This window comes from Lissotriton vulgaris, chromosome 1_1 (genome assembly GCF_964263255.1).
Source record: "Lissotriton vulgaris chromosome 1_1, aLisVul1.2, whole genome shotgun sequence".
In the NCBI taxonomy this organism is placed as follows: domain Eukaryota; kingdom Metazoa; phylum Chordata; class Amphibia; order Caudata; family Salamandridae; genus Lissotriton; species Lissotriton vulgaris.
Genome location: NC_141685.1, coordinates 1,136,762,060 through 1,136,783,215, shown reverse-complemented (window position 1 = coordinate 1,136,783,215; position 21,156 = coordinate 1,136,762,060). Strand labels below are relative to the sequence as shown.

The 21,156-nt window shown below is 46.7% G+C and overlaps 1 protein-coding gene across 1 annotated transcript in view; it reads right to left on the bottom strand.

Annotated features, from left to right (window-relative positions):
* CS (citrate synthase) overlaps nucleotides 1-21,156 on the bottom strand; it is a 167,486-nt gene that overhangs the window by 85,755 nt on the left and 60,575 nt on the right. The window contains exon 3 of the mRNA XM_086963819.1: nucleotides 18,945-19,052. Within this exon, the coding sequence (XP_086819945.1) occupies nucleotides 18,945-19,052 (108 nt within the window). The remainder of the gene's footprint in view (nucleotides 1-18,944; nucleotides 19,053-21,156) is intronic.

Genomic DNA, 21,156 nt, shown 5'->3' with positions numbered 1-21,156 from the left:
TACGATTTACTATTTCAACACCAGGCTACGTACAGTAGGGAAGGTGTTGGAATAGTAAACCATACTATTCCTTAGCTTACAGTGCCATCCAGCGCAAGTCGTTAAAACTACTTTCGTTGTACAGCCCACGTTGTAAACCTACCGCAGTGAAACGCCCGCTTTGTAAAGGTAGTCTCTCACCTATAACTGAGTGGTTGAGCGTCTTCCAGAATTCAATTTGGGAATTGAACGCAGTAACTGCTCTAGAGATGTTACCATCGAGAAGATCTTGGTCATTGTGATAATGCGTATATCCAGGTATCGGAACACCACCGGTTGCCGGTGTACTACAGTCCCATCCACCTCCAGGTGAGGATCATCCATTCCAGGGGTAAAGGGGAAAAGACAAGATTTGCCCCAGTGCACAACCAACCCTGACAGCGAAGCAAATGATCTCAGCATGTCTGGGATTACCGGTGGAACCGTCCAGAGATCTTGGACATATAGTAGGATGTCGTCAGAGAATAGTGAGACTGCATGTAGGCCGTCCCAGAGGTGTATCCCCCCCAATCCGGCGCAGAGTTTCGCAGCGCTATCGCAAGTGGCTCTATTAACAAGGAAAAAATGTATGGAGAGGGGACACTCCTGTCGGGTTCCCTTTTCTATCAGTATAGGTTCGGAGAACAGAGTCCCCAGATGTATCCGAACTGTAGGAGCACGATAAAGCAACTTAATGAGACTTAGTATGTATGGCCCACACCCAAAGCGATGGAGTACTGCAAACATAAATGGCACTCGACCGTGTTGAACGCCTTCTCCAAGTCTACCACGACACCGCCAGCTGTAGGCCCATCTACTGCAGCACAGTGCATCACCCGGAACAGCGGCGGATGTTAAGCGATGTGTTCCAGGCTGGCACAAACACATTTTGACCCTCGGGAACCAATTTCGGGATAACAGGCACCAGTCTGCCTGCCAAAATCCTATAGTTCCCATTTAGTAATGCCAAGGGCCGGTGTGCACCTGCAGAAGTAGGATCTCTACCCAGCTTGGGAAGCGTAGTCAGTGTAGCTTCCGTCATTGAGGCTGCGAGGGAGAGGCTACCTAGCGATTCTGTTTATACTTTAAGTGGTTGCAGGCTTCAAGGGTCAGCATACGACTTGGAAAATTCGTAGGAGAACCCGTTGGGTCCCGGCACCTTACCGGAATGCAGGGCCCTCATCATACCTCTAACCTCTTCTAACGTGACCGGAGCGTCCTGCTCCATCCGCTGCTCCGATGTTAGGGTCAGAAAACGAAGACTATCTAGGAACTTGTGTACCTCTATCTCAGTAATCTATATTGTTGTGTAAAATGTGTGGACAGCTCGTCCTGTATTTCATGCTGTGTAAATTTGAGCCTCCCATCGAGAGATTGAAGAGCGCCAATGGGCCCAACTGACTGTTCCTGTTTGATCAACCAGGCCAAAAGAGGCCTGATCCATCTTCTTTGGCATGGACAGACACTGAATGCGCCGCATTATTGAGGCAGCGTTGGCAGTCTAAAAGTTCTGCATGCTTCTTATGTGCTTCTACCAAGGAGGCCATTTCCGCAGTATGTGCATTCGCTCGGGACTCTAGTGCCAGCAGCTCCCTTTCTACATCACGCAGATCTGATTCCACCTGCTTTCAGTCCCCACATCCCAATCCCAAACACTTCCCTCTCAGAGTGACCTTCATGGCTGCCCATTCCACAAAGAAGATGAAGCAGACCCAGAGTTAAGCGCGAAGTACTCCCCTATAGCCTCCCCGACCGCCTCTCGAAAACCGAGAATTCAAGCATTGCTGGCAGTAACCTTCAAGTAGGGACCGAGGTGACTCCACCCTCCAAGGCCAGCACAACACTGTGGATTGTGATCAGAGTGTGTACGTCGCAATACTCCGAGCCTAAAATATAAGGAAGTAAAGAGGGCGATACGAAAAACCTATCCAAGTGGACATGCAGATCATGAGTACACCTTCGCCCCGGGGTTACGATGTCTTCAGACGTCAATTAAACCCCATCCATTAGCCCAACCATTCAGCACCATAAAGTTGGTTGTGGCAGCCGTACTCCGAAGCGGGGGAAAGGATCTATCTACTCCTGTGTCCAGGACACTTAAAATCCGCACACAGCAACCACATGACGTCACACCACTTCTGCATTACCAGGGACAGCTGATTGAAGAACTGTCCTTGGTCCACATTCGGGGCATACATGTTTCTTAGCAGTACGTGTCGCCCGTCCAATCTGCCCTTTATAAGCACATATCTGCCCTCTCTGTCTGTAAGGACCTCTTCCATTGCAAACGGCCTCCCTCGCCGTATCCAAATGAGGGCCTCCCCGAGCAAATAGAGAGTAATCGGTGGCATTTATCTTACCACTCCATCTACGTTGCAACTTGGCAGTCTCTGCCGCCTTTAACTGTGTCTCCTGCAGTAGTGCTATGCACACGTTGTGTCGTTTAAGATAGGAGTACACAGCATATCTACGGGATGGCGTTCGGAGACCCCTCAAATTCTAAGTAATTATCGTGTAACCCATCCTAGAGCTAAACTAAGCAAGCAATAAATTATTTCACTGCCCTCCCACACGCACCAGAATAACAGTCAAATATGCACTACAACATCTCCACTACCCTTCGGGAGGTTCCTGCATTAAAGGGGGAAAAGGGGATAAGTCAACAAGGCGAAGGAACAACATTGAAAGAGCAACCTTCACAACCTTGAAGTGTCGCCCAAACTTGATAGACAGCAGCGCAACTGCGTGCCCTATTGGTTCCCAATATACGGGAGAGTCAGAGGGGATGTAACCATTCAGGGTATACCATTGAGATTCCCCCAGTAACATGGAATTAAACATCACCATAAAGTCCAACTTAGGAGGCAGCCCCTAGGAGCACAGAAGAGTAAAGACAACAGCGGTCCTATGCAAGGAGGGATATAGTCAATAGGTAAATATAGACACAATGGAAACTATATTGTAAATTGACTTGCCCAGCCGGGCAGAGGTCTAAGGGCCCCCTACTCCCTGCCACCGGCCGGCACCCACTGTGTGCGCCTCGCCCAATGCGGCTATCATGGCTAGGAATGATTAGGCTTTACTCAGTCCTGATGATGATCCCTGTAACTATGTAATGGGATTGAAACGCCGTCGACAACTTCTACACCATATACTCTGTTGTGTATCTGTTACTATATTTCAAGTAATGGTGTAAATGTGAATTCTGTTATTGCTATATGCACAGAAAACAATAGCTTTTGCCTAAAAACCTTTCTCTACCTTCTATCCACTCTGCTAACCATGACAATTTGTAAACGTCTGGGCACAGGTTTGTGCCCATCTCCAAGAAATTGTTGAAGGTATCTCCTAATATTGTGGTTCTAAATTAAATATTAGACCTCTGCCCGGCTGGGCAAGTCAATTTACAATATAGTTTCCATTGTGTCTATATTTACCTATTGACTATATCCCTCCTTGCATAGGACCGCTGTTGTCTTTACTCATATGTTCCCCGAGGTCCTGTGCTGACTCGATTGGGTGCCCTTGTTGTTTTTTATAATATAATAACCTAGGAGCAGAGAGGCACATCCAATGCACCACCCCTTAGCAGAGACTTATCTTTTGCAGATAACAATATGCAATTATCTTAGCCACGGCAGTTCAAGTGACAGTACTTATACTGAGTAGCAGGCCTAGTTTCTTTCATACAATACCATCCGCCGTCTGAGGCATGACATTTGTCATTCTCAGCAAGATCTTGGCTGATGATTCTGCAACAAACAAACCCCCAACCCTCGAGAAATGAACGGAAGTGCCAGCTTTGTCCTCCGGTTCCACCATGTCCGCCACCTGTTCCGCGATACGTACCACTTCCTGCGGCTCTCTTCGAATCTGTTCTGGACCAGGTGTCGCCGATAAACCAAGGAAGCACCTCCTAGGATGTCGCCGTCTGGGCCCTCTTCCACCTGCCTTCTCAGGCCATGCAGCTGTTGTGCGCGTGGGCGCTGGGCCAGAGTACTGCCCTGACGTCTCAAGCCAGTCCCAAGCATCCTGGAGGGTATCGAAAAACCTCGACTTCCCATCAAAGACCATTCGGAGTCGAGCCGGAAAGAGTTGTGAGTAAGAGATGCCAGAGCTGCCAAAGATTTTGCTTAACAGGCAAGAAGGACCTACGTTGGCGCTGGACTTTCATCATGTAGTCGGGGAAAATCAACAACTTAGTGTTCTCGAATTTGACCTCGTCGATCTTCCTCGTCTAAAGCAGGATCACATTGTGGTCCTTATAGTGCAGCATTTTTAAGATGAGCGGTCACGCTCTGTCGCCCAGGGCTGGCTTCCTGCCCGGGACACAGAGCGCCCTTTCAATGGTAAAGAACAGGGAGATCTTTGTGTGTGGTAGTATAGAGACTTGAGCCATTGCTCCATGAAGGTGACCGCTTCATATGCTTCCGCCCCTTCCAGCAGCTTAATCAGCCGAACATTATTTCTCCTAGAGCGGCCTTCGGCGTCCTCCATCCTCTCCTCCAGGTATCTGATCCTGACCGTGTGAGAATTTTGTTGCTTCTCCTGGAATTCTGTGGCCGGCTTCAGTTCCGCTACCTCTTGCTCCACAGCAGTGACCTGGTATTTTACTTTCCGATGACCGTCGTGTAGCAAGTCGAGGTCCAAGGCCATTTTATCCAGTTTGGCTTCCTTTGATGCACAGGAACTCAATTGCGTTGAAGATAGTGTCTAAGGGGTCGTCCGAGTCCTTCTGCCCCTCCACGCGTTGCAGATAGTCCGCTTCATTCGGGCCTGCAGCTGGCAAGGAGGCCTTCGCTTCTGCGCCTGTAGTGCGCCCCGTCATTCCAACCTGCTTCACCCAACTTGCCACCAGGGTCACAGATCAACATGTTTGGCAAGTCAGTGCGGTACCACGGGCACGTGAGTTGTCTCATGCATGCAACGCGTGGGGGTGCAGTCACGAGCTGTCCCAGCCGTCATCTGGTTACCAGCCTACAGAGGCGCGACCAGCATTCGATTAGTGGCGCAGATTCCCGGTTTTCCTGGCAGGCCACGTATGTATACCATACACCTCAGTATCCAGCCAGTATTCCCCGGTGTGACACAGGAGAGCCATCGGGTCACTATATTGTCAAACAAACATGCAGCACAGGTCCCCCAGCGTATTTCTCCTAACTGAGGGCCGAGCGCTGATAATCACCCATGTCAGAGGACTCCACGCAGCTTCCAGGGGCCCACAGACTCCCATCGTCATCACTCTGGTCCTGCCCTTACACGTGGGCCGTGTGCAGCTTTCCACCACTGTTTCCCGCTACAGCCACCAGTCCTGGCCAGTGTTCCTCCCCTGCGACCACAGGGGCACCAAGGTGTCACGCTGCGCTCCCAACCAGTCATGTCCTCTGCAACCACAGGGGTACCAAAGTGTCCCGCAGCTCTCCCAACCAGTCATGTGTCTCTCACCGCCCAGGGCATAGCAGGCCAATGCGCAGCGGTTTCCTCCACATAGGAAGCATCCAGTAACAGCTGGCCCCTGCCTTCTCTCCACGTCAGTGTTGCCGCACACCACTTCACTCAGGCTCAGACCAGGAATTCAGGAAGGTGTTCGGGATGCCTTCTCAGCCAGGCTCCACTCCGCAGTTTGAGCCGCTCGACTTCCTTTACAGTAGGGCACGCCCAGGTACCTTTTTCACTTTTCCGGTCTGCCGTAGGTCACCGGGCACTCGCACCTCACAGTTGTCTGCCTACCGTACATTGGTTGTCACCGTGCCGCAACTAGCGCTTGATTTGGGGGACCAGACCCGTCCTATGCGCCTCAATTGCCCACAGCGCCCCCAGGTTCCACTTGGCCAGCGCCACCTGCTGCATCCAGTATCTTCGGGGCCAACTCCTCGGCTCCTGGTTTACTTCTTACCGCCTCACTGAAACGAGGCGTCCACAGGGGCTGTGCCTTTAAGCCGCTGCCAACCGGAGCACAGTCACAGATGCCCGCCTGTTCAATTAAGCAGGCGGATCTCCGTCACACCGCTTCAATGGCAGTACACTTGCTGGTGCTACACGATCTGCGCCTCTATGAGCCCCCTGGGGCCTCACAGGATCTTCAGGCTCAGCCCTGTGGCACAAAGTTAAGTCGATGACGGGTAAATATGCCGGATTATGGGGACAGATAGCAGAGCAAAGTTAAAACACGTCCGCCATGCTTCCCCTGCAGGCCACCCCGAAAAAGGCCCTCACCTACCATGGTGGGCCAAAACCTCTAACACGGTCAGCCTACACCATGTCATTCATCCAATCTGGAGCACTCTCGGTCAGTCAACCACACTACCATGGCAAACTACCGGCCCATCTCTCTTCTACTGTACACTCACGTCTGTCACTACCTTGAGACCAACCTCCTCCTCAAACCTTCTCGGTTGAGATTCAGAGCCAACCACAGCACCGAGACAGCGGTCATAGCAGCCATAAATGAGACACGCCTCATTACAGACAAGCGAGACACAGCAACCCTTATCCTCCTGGATCTCTCAGAAGCCTTCAACACAGTCTTCTACATTATCCTCATCTAAAGACTCCACAAGGTTGGAACACAGGGCATCCACTCCATCATTGGAAGCGCTCATATGGTACACCCCGCACCCTTCACATCAGACTCCACAAAACTGATTTGAGGAGTTCAACAGGGCTCCTCGTCGAGTCCCACCCCCTTCAAGGTTTACGCGACTTCTCGCATCTTTATTGGAAGATGACACTCAGCATCATCTCCTACACCAATGACATTCAACTCATACTCTCCCTCTCAGAAGATGCATCAACCACACAATTTAACTTCCTAAGGTGCATGTCCAACATAGAAGACTGGATATAAAAGAAGCTGCCACAAGTTAAATGGTGACAAAACTGCAGTGGTACCAGCCGGAAGGCACACCTCTATGGACCCCGGAGTCAAGGTCCCACACCCTAGGCCCTGCATGTTAAACAAAGCAGACAGGAACCTGGATATCGTAATCAGTCATATCGCTAGGGCCAGACAACTGAAAACCGGAGCAGCAGCAACATGCTTCCACGCCCATAAGATGTTCAGAAAAATCTTCAAATGGCTTCCACTTGACACCTGTGAACAAAATGACTCAAGCGATTACCAGACAAGACTAGGACAATGCCTTTTATATAGTCATGAGTGTCAGGCCTCCCTAACAGATTTCACGAGGATCAAAGAACAGCTACAAGAGTCACACTCAATCACCCTTACCCCTTCCCCTTGCCCCACCACCCCCTCGCACACATCACTAGACACCTTAGAAACCTCAACTGGCTCCCCATTCAGAAACGTGTCAGCTTCCCTTATCTACAAAGCACTACATAAATTAGCCCATGCTTACCTCAACAACCACGTCCACTTCCAAACCCTTAAAAGGCACCCCAGACCGTCTGCACGCCTCCTCACCCACATCCTCTGCATCAGGCACATGAAAATGGGATCCATCTCCTATATTGCCCCCAAGACCCGAAACAAGCTCCTCATCCCCTTCAGAGCTGCCAGCTCCATCCCTCACTTCTGAAGGAAATGGAAATTCTAGGCTCCTCTTAGCACAGCTTTCTCCTTCTGGACACCCTTCTCAGGGATTAGCGCGCCATTCAAATCCCAACAACATGACATGACCAGCCCCCTCATTCCCTCGGTTCCGCCTCATGCATGTGAAGTGTGCATGACAGTGCGTGGGCATAGAAGTAGTGGGGTAATCATGCTGGATCCTCGTTTTATGTGTGGCGCAACTCCATTGGTTTTACTTGCGGTCAGTGACGGTCTTCTCTTCCCCTACATGCAAGTACCCGACCTGTGTCTCCTACCTCTCCTAAAAGTCTTTGTGAAGCAGACTGCAGATGTATGGCTTAAATCAGCATCTTTGATGGAGCAGAGGAACACAGGTTGGCCTATGACCTTGCCACAGCAACACCAAACACAGGTATGTCCTCAAAGCAAAGCCATGGTTACACACTGTCAGAAAAGATGGGTTGCTCACCCGGCCCCTCCATCCTGTGCTGTGTGTCACTGCAGAAGAATTGTAGAAATGGAATAACAGTCAAAAAAATTCCACCTGAAACTGGTTGCCACAGATATAAAGTAGATTAAAATAAAAATGCCCTTTATCTTAATTTGTTTCCTCCAAATATCTAAAGCCCTACACACCAACACAGAGAAAGGTGGGCATCCGAGACCGAAATGGTGCCAGTCTCCCTTCTATTGGTAAAGCCTACAACCAGAGAAATGGCACCGATGCCGATGATCCCTGAAGGAAGCAGTCTGCCTGGAGAGCGCAGAGCCTGCCTTGGACCCATGGAGACTGAGATCAGGTATGCCCTTTCTGTCATGAGATACTCAGTGCTGCTTGGACAGCGAAGGCAAAATCTCGAAGTGGATTGATTTGAGAAGCATGCTCAAGCACCATCACACAAGCATAAGGCTTATGCGCGGCACCCCAAAATGGATGGCCTGCCCGCCTCTGTGAGACGCCAGAAAGCACCCCCTTTGCACGCTGGAGGCCAGCCAGCATGAGCGACTCCATCGCAGTATCCAGAGTGGAGACTTGCCACTGCCCTGACCCCGCCCACACCTGCCTAGAGGCAACATCCTGCCACGCCAGAGAGCACTCCCGGGATCTGGTTGGTGAGGCGGGAGTGTGGTGGGAAAAATGGAGCTGCAGAAGATTTAACAGTACCAAGGCAACCACCCAGCAGCACATGTACCCGAAGAGCAGGCATTAACCATGAAGTTGGCCCTAATACAGTGAGACGTTACATGTAAGGGGGGTTGAACCCATGCAGTCGCGGGGACCTGGGCGTTATATGGTATGTGTAAAGAGGGTCCCCGCAAGGAATTAGTGTTATGTGCACCATACACCACAAACAAAACTAAGTTATATTTTTCAAACTCTATAGACAATAATCAGAACTACTGAAAAGCGGTATTGATATTTATTTTCCAATACCCATCGTAAAACAATTAACAGTACATTCATAAATCATTTCAGAAAGCCCCAAAGTCAGGGGAGGAGAGGGGTGAAAAGTGGAGGAAGGGGGATGTGCTCAGGGCAGGATAAAGTCAAAAGGAGTAAACATAATTACAATGAACACAATCAGAATTGATAACACATGAATCAAAACAAATTTGATACCATTGCCTAAGAAATTATGGCATTCAATATAGATATGATACAAAGGAAACCTTCAACGGTCACACATGAAATATTAGAGCTATTTAAAGGGCAGGTGCCGGAGGTCTGTGTTGAAGAGAAAAGCCGTCGACGTTTCGACCCCTGGCCGTAGGCTAAGTTAGGTCCTTTAACGGGGTCTTCATCAGGACAAAAGGGGGCAAGGTAGGAAGGGGCAACGCTATCTGTCAAATTAAAATAAAAACAATCGATCAAATTACTGTTGTGAAACCATCAACCATTTAGACAGAGTAATTAACAACAATTTATTTACCATGGGCTTAGGGCCAAATGGGCCTCTAAGTATTGGGGATATTGGAGTTAGACCAGCCATGGGTCTGGTTCAAAAAACAAGTGCTATAAATCCATAACTACACAGAGGGGAACGCTAGCGAATTGTCCCATAAAAAGGAGAGTATTAAAAACTCACATCACTTATCTACCAATCAGCCGATTGGTGAGATTTGCTGTTATCAACCCGCACGGGGGATTAGGATACCAAGCAGTGTTCTTGAACTGCAAGTAGAAAGTTTGAGGTTGGTAATAGATATGAAAATTGTATATGAATAAATGCCCATTAGGACATATAGACTTACTTAAAAAGAGAGGGAAGGCAACCCTGGTGTCACCGTAGGTCTATGCCTGGGGGGCTCGCTTATTCTTCAAGCTTTGAAGGAGCAAATTGTTACTACGGAGGGGAAATAAATACAGAGTTTCAACAGGCTACATCATTGCAATACATGCTATGAAAGCACACTAACGGACAGCCGTGCCCATTTTACGTACCAATAAAGATGTTCTGTCACTCACACAATGTTGTCGAGTGGCATCAGAAACTCATCGCTCGGTCGGAATAAATCAATGTGGACGCTTTTAGCCTATACGGAGAGATACAATAGTGTCCATTAAGAAAAACGGCTGGTGTTTGTGACACCTTAGTTGCTAGAAGTGAAACAACACCGAACTTACACGTAATGGTGCTTGTCTATTCAAAATCGTGCAGCATAACCCCTTTATTCGTTAGAGTCAGCGCCGAGTTGATGCCGGGATTGCCTTTGAGATATTTCGTGGGAGAGTCGGTCCTGCGAAAAACCAAGGAATTGGATTTCAGGGTTACTAATGCCCTTGTCCGTAATACTACATGTTTTTGTTATTGTTATCAGGCTCCCGCTTAATATAGAAGGACGTTTAATACCTGTAAAGGCTGACGATTACAGCCGCCGTCTGTACGCATCCAGGTAAATCTGCAAAGCCGCTACGCGGAGTTGGGGGCGGAGTCTACAGGTAAAAGGCTTGTTAGACATAGAGGAGTTACTCTGAATGTTGCGCAATCAGGGGTTGGTAGTTTTAAAGTTCAAAACTTACATGAAACTCCAAGGTTTTGTAGTTTTAAAATTTAGGACTTGAATGCAAGATTTACGAGTAGCGTGATATTCCTTAAGGCCACAAACTGAAAAATTCACAAGTACTCGCGCACCTCTTCAACACGAGGGTGTAGGCGAGTAGAGCCACATATAAAATTTTTTCAAAAAATGTTTTTGATGTTACCACAAGTAGATGTTAGCAAACACTTGAGAGTAGCATGATATTCCTTAAAGCCACAGCATGAGAGAGTCAAAATTGCTCGCGCACCTCTTCAGCACAAGGGTGTAGGTGAGCGGAGCCACACACAAGAATTGTAAAACATTAAGATGTTGCCACAAACAGATGTTACCTCGAGCAGATCGGCTTATAAGAGTTGTGAGTTTTACACAAAGGTGAAACATTATCGAATAGGGTGTTATTCCTTAAAGGACACAAAATGAAAGATTCCAAAATTACTCGCGCACCTCTCCAACACGAGGGTGTACGCGAGCGAAACCACACATGCAGTTTGCAAAACATTATGATGTTACCTCAGGCAGATGACAATAGTGTGATGGACAGGTTATGTAGTCCACATGCTTTATACCAGCATCCCCCAGCAGGAAGCTTTGGATGTTATACAGGAGGTACTGGATCAAAGACCTGCTCCTGTACAGGTTCCTACGTATTTCATTTCATCATATGTCCTTTAAGGAATAACACCCTATTCGATAATGTTTCACCTTTGTGTAAAACTCACAACTCTTATGAGCCGATCTGCTCGAGGTAACATCTGTTTATGGCAACATCTTAATGTTTTACAATTCTTGTGTGTGGCTCCGCTCGCCTACACCCTTGTGCTGAAGAGGTGCGCGAGCAATTTTGACTCTCTCATGCTGTGGCTTTAAGGAATATCATGCTACTCTCAAGTGTTTGCTAACATCTACTTGTGGTAACATCAAAAAAAAAATTTGAATTTTTTTTATATGTGGCTCTACTCGCCTACACCCTCGTGTTGAAGAGGTGCGCGAGTACTTGTGAATTTTTCAGTTTGTGGCCTTAAGGAATATCACGCTACTCGTAAATCTTGCATTCAAGTCCTAAATTTTAAAACTACAAAACCTTGGAGTTTCATGTAAGTTTTGAACTTTAAAACTACCAACCCCTGATTGCGCAACATTCAGAGTAACTCCTCTATGTCTAACAAGCCTTTTACCTGTAGACTCCGCCCCCAACTCCGCGTAGCGGCTTTGCAGATTTACCTGGATGCGTACAGACGGCGGCTGTAATCGTCAGCCTTTACAGGTATTAAACGTCCTTCTATATTAAGCGGGAGCCTGATAACAATAACAAAAACATGTAGTATTACGGACATGGGCATTAGTAACCCTGAAATCCAATTCCTTGGTTTTTCGCAGGACCGACTCTCCCGCGAAATATCTCAAAGGCAATCCCGGCATCAACTCGGCGCTGACTCTAACGAATAAAGGGGTTATGCTGCACGATTTTGAATAGACAAGCACCATTACGTGTAAGTTCGGTGTTGTTTCACTTCTAGCAACTAAGGTGTCACAAACACCAGCCGTTTTCTTAATGGACACTATTGTATCTCTCCGTATAGGCTAAAAGCGTCCACATTGATTTATTCCGACCGAGCGATGAGTTTCTGATGCCACTCGACAACATTGTGTGAGTGACAGAACATCTTTATTGGTACTTAAAATGGGCACGGCTGTCCGTTAGTGTGCTTTCATAGCATGTATTGCAATGATGTAGCCTGTTTAAACTCTGTATTTATTTCCCCTCCGTAGTAACAATTTGCTCCTTCAAAGCTTGAAGAATAAGCGAGCCCCCCAGGCATAGACCTACGGTGACACCAGGGTTGCCTTCCCTCTCTTTTTAAGTAAGTCTATATGTCCTAATGGGCATTTATTCATATACAATTTTCATATCTATTACCAACCTCAAACTTTCTACTTGCAGTTCAAGAACACTGCTTGGTATCCTAATCCCCCGTGCGGGTTGATAACAGCAAATCTCACCAATCGGCTGATTGGTAGATAAGTGATGTGAGTTTTTAATACTCTCCTTTTTATGTGACAATTCGCTAGCGTTCCCCTCTGTGTAGTTGTGGATTTATAGCACTTGTTTTTTGAACCAAACCCATGGCTGGTCTAACTCCAATATCCCCAATACTTAGAGGCCCATTTGGCCCTAAGCCCATGGTAAATAAATTGTTGTTAATTACTCTGTCTAAATGGTTGATGGTTTCACAACAGTAATTTGATCGATTGTTTTTATTTTAATTTGACAGATAGCGTTGCCCCTTCCTACCTTGCCCCCTTTTGTCCTGATGAAGACCCCGTTAAAGGACCTAACTTAGCCTACGGCCAGGGGTCGAAACGTCGACGGCTTTTCTCTTCAACACAGACCTCCGGCACCTGCCCTTTAAATAGCTCTAATATTTCATGTGTGACCGTTGAAGGTTTCCTTTGTATCATATCTATATTGAATGCCATAATTTCTTAGGCAATGGTATCAAATTTGTTTTGATTCATGTGTTATCAATTCTGATTGTGTTCATTGTAATTATGTTTACTCCTTTTGACTTTATCCTGCCCTGAGCACATCCCCCTTCCTCCACTTTTCACCCCTCTCCTCCCCTGACTTTGGGGCTTTCTGAAATGATTTATGAATGTACTGTTAATTGTTTTACGATGGGTATTGGAAAATAAATATCAATACCGCTTTTCAGTAGTTCTGATTATTGTCTATAGAGTTTGAAAAATATAACTTAGTTTTGTTTGTGGTGTATGGTGCACATAACACTAACTAATACAGTGAGAAGCTTGCATCTGCCAGTGTTCAACCGTGCAGTGCCAAATACAAATACCCGAGCCAAACCAACAGCCCCTGCGCAGTCCATGAACACTCGCAAGAGACTGCATGAGCAGAAGATGTAAGAACAAACACGCAGCCTCAGGCAGATGCTAAACCTGGCCATGGTAATGATTCATCCCTCACCTCTCTGTGTATGCGGTGTTCATGCTAAGTACAGCATGGTCATATTTACTTATGATAATAAAGTCTTATTCCTATTTTAACAAAAGACGAACAGTGCATGAACATATTTTTGCAGAGATTATAGAGTTACTGTTTAACTAGTCGTTCTGCCCCCACGCAATCATCTAAAATGAAGCCTTAGCTGGTCAACTTTGCTGCGCCCAAACTGAAATGGCCTATGTTCAGTAAGCTTGCAGTAGTAACTGGTGTAGGAAGGTACCTCCTGACTATGGTTGCCCCCAACTTTTTGCCCCGTGTTTTAGCTGGTTTTTGACATAGTCGACCAGGGACCCTGCCAATCAGGACCCCAGGCCTACTGCTCTCTCTGTAAAATGGATTCCATGTACCTTAGGTACATTTCCAATTGGGACTGGGCCACCTTATCAGACCCTGTAACTCAGGGCATAGGTGTACCCAGGGCCTACCAGGGGCTGAAGCATGTATTATGCCACCCCTGGCTGGCCTCCTAAATTTGACACAACTGGCTGCATGACAGCTGGGGCAAAGTCGTGTAATCACCCTTTGCTGTAGATATAGTATACCTATATCTAACCCTAAAAATGGACACACAGATTCCTATCAGTCACTCCTATGGCAGGCCTTGACAATCCTGAAGGCAGAGTGCTTGGAATCATGTGAGATGGTGCTCTGGCATGAGCTGAGCCTGTCTGCAGCTTGCGGAACCAAGTCCTAATAGCTGTTCCATGATATCGCATACCATATACTCTTAAGTGCATTATAATCCTCGCGGTTAAATGCTATCTTTGGTATTGCTTTATCAAAACATGTCGAGTAAGGTGTCATACGAATTGGAATACTAACCCCTCGCCAATTCTGGCGAGGGGTTAGCATTCCACCCTTCTAGAGGGACACGACATGTATGTAACTGTGAACCCCGGTTAAAGTTAAACGAAGCCTCAGCTCCACAAAATGGATGCTGCCACCACAGACACGAGTCTGGCCCCCTGCAGCTGGGAGTCCTTCCAGCGAGGGGAGCCTGGACAAAGGGTTTCCTGTCGAGGGCGGTGCTAGCACCGTCCCAGACAGGGTTTTGTGTATCCTGGGTAGGCAGGGCTTTACAGGAAGGTGACTGCTGAGTGGCACCCCGGTGCTCACTACGCATAGGCCGGTCAGAACCAGTTCCAGGGGCACACCAGCCCCTGGCCTGGGGAAAGTCCGGCATGGGAAGGGGGTGTAACCACCCCCCTCCTAGTCCCACCCATAGGCAGGACCTAGTCACCGGGTCAGCCCCCTTTTTTAGTATAAAGATGGGAGCGGGCCCCCTGTTCAAATTAGATCATCTTTGGAATCAAGACACGACTTTCTGCGAAAGGACATCAAGATTTCTTCTTCAAGATTCTCCCTTGTGGCTAAGGAGTAGTCACCCCGCATCAAGCGGGCACCATCCTAAGAACACTGCGGTCTGCTGCAAGTCCTTCCTCCGGAATCCGACTGCCCAGCTCGACGAGACCCGGCTTCCCTGGCACCTCTGACCTCTACTCACCTCTACAGCCAAGCTGAGAACTGTGAGTGCGACGAGACCTCGAGGGACCGACGATCGCCAAGACTGCACGACTTCTTTGCAACAAGCCCGCCGTGTGCTCCACTGGTGAGTGCTTTGGGGTCCGAGAAGCTCCCACCCTGAGCAGCTCCAGCACCGAAGATCAGCCCTCCAGCATCTCCACGATCTGCGTGGGGCCCTTCTGCTTTTGCCTGCTCACCGCGTTGTGTGGCTACTAGCCGGCTGGCTTGTGGCCTTCTTCACGACGCCCGACGACATCACTGCTGCTGGTCTGGTTGCTCCAGACTGGCCCTTGCTTCCTTCTGCAAGAGAAGCACCCCGGACCCTCCTGGTCCACTCCAGACGCCATTTTGAGTCCACCGCGTGGGCTTGAATATGCCAAGGCTTTGTTGCCCAATCCTGGGTCCAGCGACGCCGACAGCTTCATCCATCGTGGGACAGCTCGCTCCTCCATCCTGGTCACCGACAACGCCTCCTGGTCCGTGAGATCTGCGAGCACAGCGTCACCCACTCACCTAGTCGAGGTGACTACCCTCCGGTGCCCTCCTGGTGCCACCTGACTACTGGCTAGTAGTCTCGAACTTGGTCCCCTCTGCTTTCAGGTGTCATCTCTCTTCAAGATCCAGGCTTGGATCAACTCGAACTCTCTTCACTGGTCGCCTGCCAGCATCTTCCTTCCAGGCTCCTGGTCCGTCTACGAGGATTCCCGACGTCTTTTGAGACCTATGCAGCTGCAGCCCCTGGGCTAGGTAACTTCGGCATTTCGGTGCCCCAGCATAGCCTCACTATCCAAGGGTCCGAATCCACTTTCGTTTTCCTCCTACCAGGTCGGGTTCGCCCGAGAACACTAACTTTGTCATTACTAGCTACCATAGACTTTGTCCCGCATCACGCGTGAGAGTGCACACTCTGCACCCAAGTCCCCTAGGCCTCCTAGAAGTAATCTGAAGATTCTATAGTCAAGTCCTAGCGATTCCTAAGCCTATTAGTACTGTACTTACCTGCTAGTAATTTCGCATTCCACTTTCAGAGTATATGGTTTTCCGTGCCCCTCGGGCATTTGTATATACTGTGCTAACTTAAGTATTTTCGTAAGAGTTTTGTTTTGTGCTTAGTACCCTGTCCTCATAAAGAGTACAGGGCTGTTGTGATTTTAATAAATACACTGTTTATTTTCATAACACTTGTGTGGTGTCCTTTCACTGGGTGTTCAAGGGGTATATGTGTGGTATAACAGCTGGCTTAACACGCCCTCTCGAGTCTTTAGCCTTAGACTGCTCGTATCCATGCTAATAGGATAGCTGGTCTATAAGGTTGACTTACAACCAATCATCAATAAGGGTTGCTGGACTGATACATAGTGTTCACTAGAATAGTGAGCACTGCAGATCAGGCCACCTTCTCACAACTGGTTCCTGTGTTTCCTATGGCAGCAGCAATGCTGGTTGCTAGGATTGTTTTACCTGCCCTAACATCACACAGCCCCCCCCAGACAAAGGTCCGGACGAATGCACTTTATTAAAATCAGACAATATTTCTGAAATCCAGCTTAGACAATAAGAAATAAAAGCTTGCTGTCCTTTTGTAAATATTGGCTAAGGTTTTCACCCTTTAAACAAATTCATCAGCGCAGGACAGAAATCAAAGCCAGGCAAAATATCGCCCTCCAACTGTTATTTATTTACAACAGTGCAGAGGGCCCAGGGAAGTTTGAAACGTTTCGCGTTTAGGACAATTGATCAACGGTCAACGTACAAGTCATGCAGGAATCAGCAATGCACCGCCAAATACAATCAGCAAACTTGGTCAGTGAGGGAACATTTTGTATTGGAAAGCGTCGGGGAGGCTCAACAGTTAAATCCTTGGACATGCCAAGACTCTAGATATCCTACATGGGAGCAGTTCTGAAAATGCATACTATGTGATCCTTTGTCCAGAAATCTGAAAGCCAGCAGCATAATGAGGCAAGAAAAACTAAGGCACAACTAGGTGACGAAGAGTAGACAGAGAAAACATGCCATAATGCGGAGGGATGATCCCTTACTAGGTAGATTAGATGTCTCCCATACAATAATAGCAATAATCTTCTCATTCAGACATGAATAATTCTCAACTCTCTCTCCCCAGAGTGAAATGAAGGCTTTCTTCATTAGAAGATGCAGTCACCTGTTTACCAACGCTCTCCAAAACATAAGGCAGTCCACCAGTTCACTTTAATCGGCCACTGATTCAACATTTTGAACAATCTCCAATTTGTCTGTTGATTAGCTACGACGTTCTAACCGGGTTAACGTATGGGTATGCCTCTACTTGGCAGGAACAATCCTCACCATTCAGGCTTGTAAGAGGCACTGGGACACGCAAACAGGTACTAGGCTTGCGGCGGCACCCTTACCTGGTGAAACGAGCAGGATAAAAGTGCAACTAGTCATGTGTGGCTAAGCTAACCTGACTCCGAGCATCCAGCGGTTACCCAAGTATTTGTTGTTCTACATTTTACATTCAATATGAAGATCAACTTGTACTAGGCTTTCGCCCCTTGTGCACCATACAGGAATCAGATTTAAGATGTGCCTTTGTATTTTTCACTAAATCTAAATATATGTCCACCTTGAATGTTTATAGTCACCATTACAAATTAAGTGAATTTTAAGACAAAGCAAATTTACATTTCTGAAATATCCCTGCTCTAATGCCCATCCTCCTTTGTTCACTTGAGGCAAGTGTTTCTCCATGCAGTCACTTGGCTGCAGGTCCTGGCCAAGCGAAGGACATCCATTCAGGCTCAGAAGCCATTAGTCCAGTCTCCATTCATTAAGGCGACTGGGGATTTGATGTGCAGCACAGCCAGCTCCTGACGCACTGCAGCAGCCAAGAGTGGAGGTCGGGGCTTCCAGCACCGCTGAATGGACGTTGGCAAAACACCAACCGAGTTATTTCAGTTTCTTCTGTGTCGCGCTCTCACGGTGCCGGAATAGAGCTGCTCTGCAGCCTATTTGGCTTCTGCCCACAGGACTATTAAGGGGGACTCCCTTGTATTTGCCTTTTTTTCGTAACATTTTTCCAAAGTCCTGCCGAACCCGTTCAAATATAGGAGCACTTTACAAGGAACCTGCATTAATGGTGGCTAAATGAAAAGCACGTATTCCTTCTCATTTCACAGATGCACCTCACTAAAGGTCCAAGAGGCTAAGCAAATGCAGTAAACAGGCAGCGTTTTAAAGCACATTATAGAGTTCCTATCAGCGGTTGTAGAGATCGCCTTCAACATGCTTTCTAACCACAGCACTGTATAGAGCAGGTACGTGTCTAACGGGAGCTCACACTTTCAGCCCCATGCTTTGGATAGGAGGTGAGCGTGGCTGCTGGAATGCACTACAGATCTGATGTCGATGGGAAAATGAAATAAGGTGGGTGTATGGGACACTGAAAAGGTTCATAAATTATAAGAGCTATACAAAAAAAGAAATTCATGTTTCCGAGAACAGATCATGATAGGGAGAAAGAAAACTCAGATATCAATAAATTATCTTGAGTCAGTAACCCCAACATTACTTCGTTATAAAGTTAAAACATTGGACGTCATGCTGGTCAAAGCTGTGGGAAAGTATGTGGGGGTCATGCATGTATAATACAAGCCCTTCGTGTGATAAATAGACTGCAAATTGTAAATTCCAGACATTCAAATAACAGATGCATCAAACGAGGGAAAACGTCAGGATCTAAAACTGAAACCAGAATACAAACGAAACAAAGACGGGAAGTTAAAAGAACTATGCTGCAGAGCTACAACTTGGAGCACTCACCATGTCCACGGTGATCTGGCCAATGACCGTTGCACCATGCTGCTTCTTAAAGTTTTTGACCCTGGTCTGTTCCTTTGGAATTAATTCAGCAAGAACGTCTTTCAAATTCTGGAGGCAAAGATGAAACACAAATACATTATTAACACATACAGAAGGAATACACAGACAATGGCAGACTGTTTCTCAATAACATAACGCAATAGGTGAAGAAAAAAAACATTACCAGTTGTAGTTGTATTTCGTTGATGGATAACGTATGGACTGAGTGTTTAGGAACCTTAAATGGTCCTGCTGATATTTTTCACCCATGTGAATGCACACTGGATGTCTGTGCAATACTTTGAACTGGGTTATACATTTTCACTATGGAGTGATGCATCTCTGCAAATTAGTATTTTTCTCACATTTTCCTCATTGCTTTTGGGGTGGGGGGGCAGCTTTCCTTCCCCAACACCATACAACTTTTTCTACTGCGATTCACTTGTGCCCTGTGACCCTTTAGTAGTTCTTTTTGAGATTAAATCGTTTCCAAGGCAGAGCACATCAATATAGTTGTTGATTACCTTTTTTCCAACACAACTTCCTGAGTTCCACTGCGCATTGGTAATCATTGCACTGGTATATTTAGAAGTGGAAGATTTGATTAAGCTATTGTGCACATGAATGGAATTTAACAATTTAGTATTTAGGATGACCAGTTGGTAGGCCTAACATCTGTATGAAGTACACAGGAAACAATGGCTTCTTGAATAGTCACACGTTGTTGGCAACACTATTTAGTAGACATACTAAACATGTTGGACTTTGATAACGTGCAGAGGCTTTATTGCTTAATTAACTGGATTATTATCTGAGAGAGTATGTAGGATTTCATGACTGAGCGTGACAGACACTAAGTCCGACTGAGCTATTACTTATTTAATGACACATTGTTCACAGCCTCGACAAATTTCAGAGAACGAAGCCCATTCAGGCTCACTGTTCAGTAAAATATCTGCCCTGAAGAAAAAATTATATTTAGTCACATTATTCATTTGTTGGACTGAACATAAATAAATATGGGCACAATCCCCACTCCTATATTTTTAATTCTAGGCCTTCCTTTGGCATCAGGAAAGTTATGCATACCACCCATTACCGTCACCAGAGGACAAGGACGTGTCAGCACAGTCATTTTACCATGGTTGTCAAAGCTCTGTAACATACAAAATCGAGCACTTCTTAGCCCACAGGCAGCTCATAAATTATGACTATCTCGCATTTAACAGAGAAAATATAATTAGCAAAAGAAAGGTAAATAATGCTGTTTAGCTGGTCAACTCCTAGATAAGGGCACATTAGTTACTGAAAAAAACAGAAGGGCTAAGGCGGCCTGATGGTTGTTAGCAGTAAACCTCAAGCCTTATAAGGTTTCAGATTAGAAGGGCCCCTCGAAAAGGATTTCAGATACCCCACCAGGCGTCCCAGGCCTCACACTAGTCATGGCAATGGCGCACTCACAATCTTCAGACTACCAGTCACACATACCATTTTAGGGGTCTGCACATCTATCAGTAGGCTTTTCTATTTTACGTTGAAGCTTATAACTGGCAAAACGCCACTGAAAGAAATGGCTCTTAACTGGGTAAGCACATGAACACTGATAAAAACCTGCATAGCAATAACTAAAACACCATTCAAAGAAAATGACAAGAGACAGACTGTCATTTGCTTTAATTTCTTTCTGAAAAGGTCAACACAGTATGAGTTTTTTTATGCAAGAGAGTGAAGAAAGAAAAACGTTTTTAAGATTAGTAGGTTTTCATTTGGTTTTTTAGGGATGTCACTAAAGTTTTTTAGGATTCCTTTTCCTTCAGTTTCTTCCGGTGTTGTATGCTTGGATTAAAGGCACAGGATATCATTTCATACACTACAGAGAATCTAGGAGTATGTAAAACATATTTAATCTGATTGGTGACATGGATGGCTCATAGTATGTTGGCCAGTATGTACTATCACCCTTTCCCATGGACACAGAATGGGTAAAACCTTTTGATACATAAGGCTTCTTTAATCAGCATTGATACCAGTCCGGCTTTACGTAGCATTGATAGCAGGCCAACTGCCCAACACGCCGGGCTTTAAACAATCATGTAAACACCATGTACAGGAGATAGTGGTGTAAACAGGACACAACTTTCCACATAAAGTAGCACAACAACAAAAAAATCAA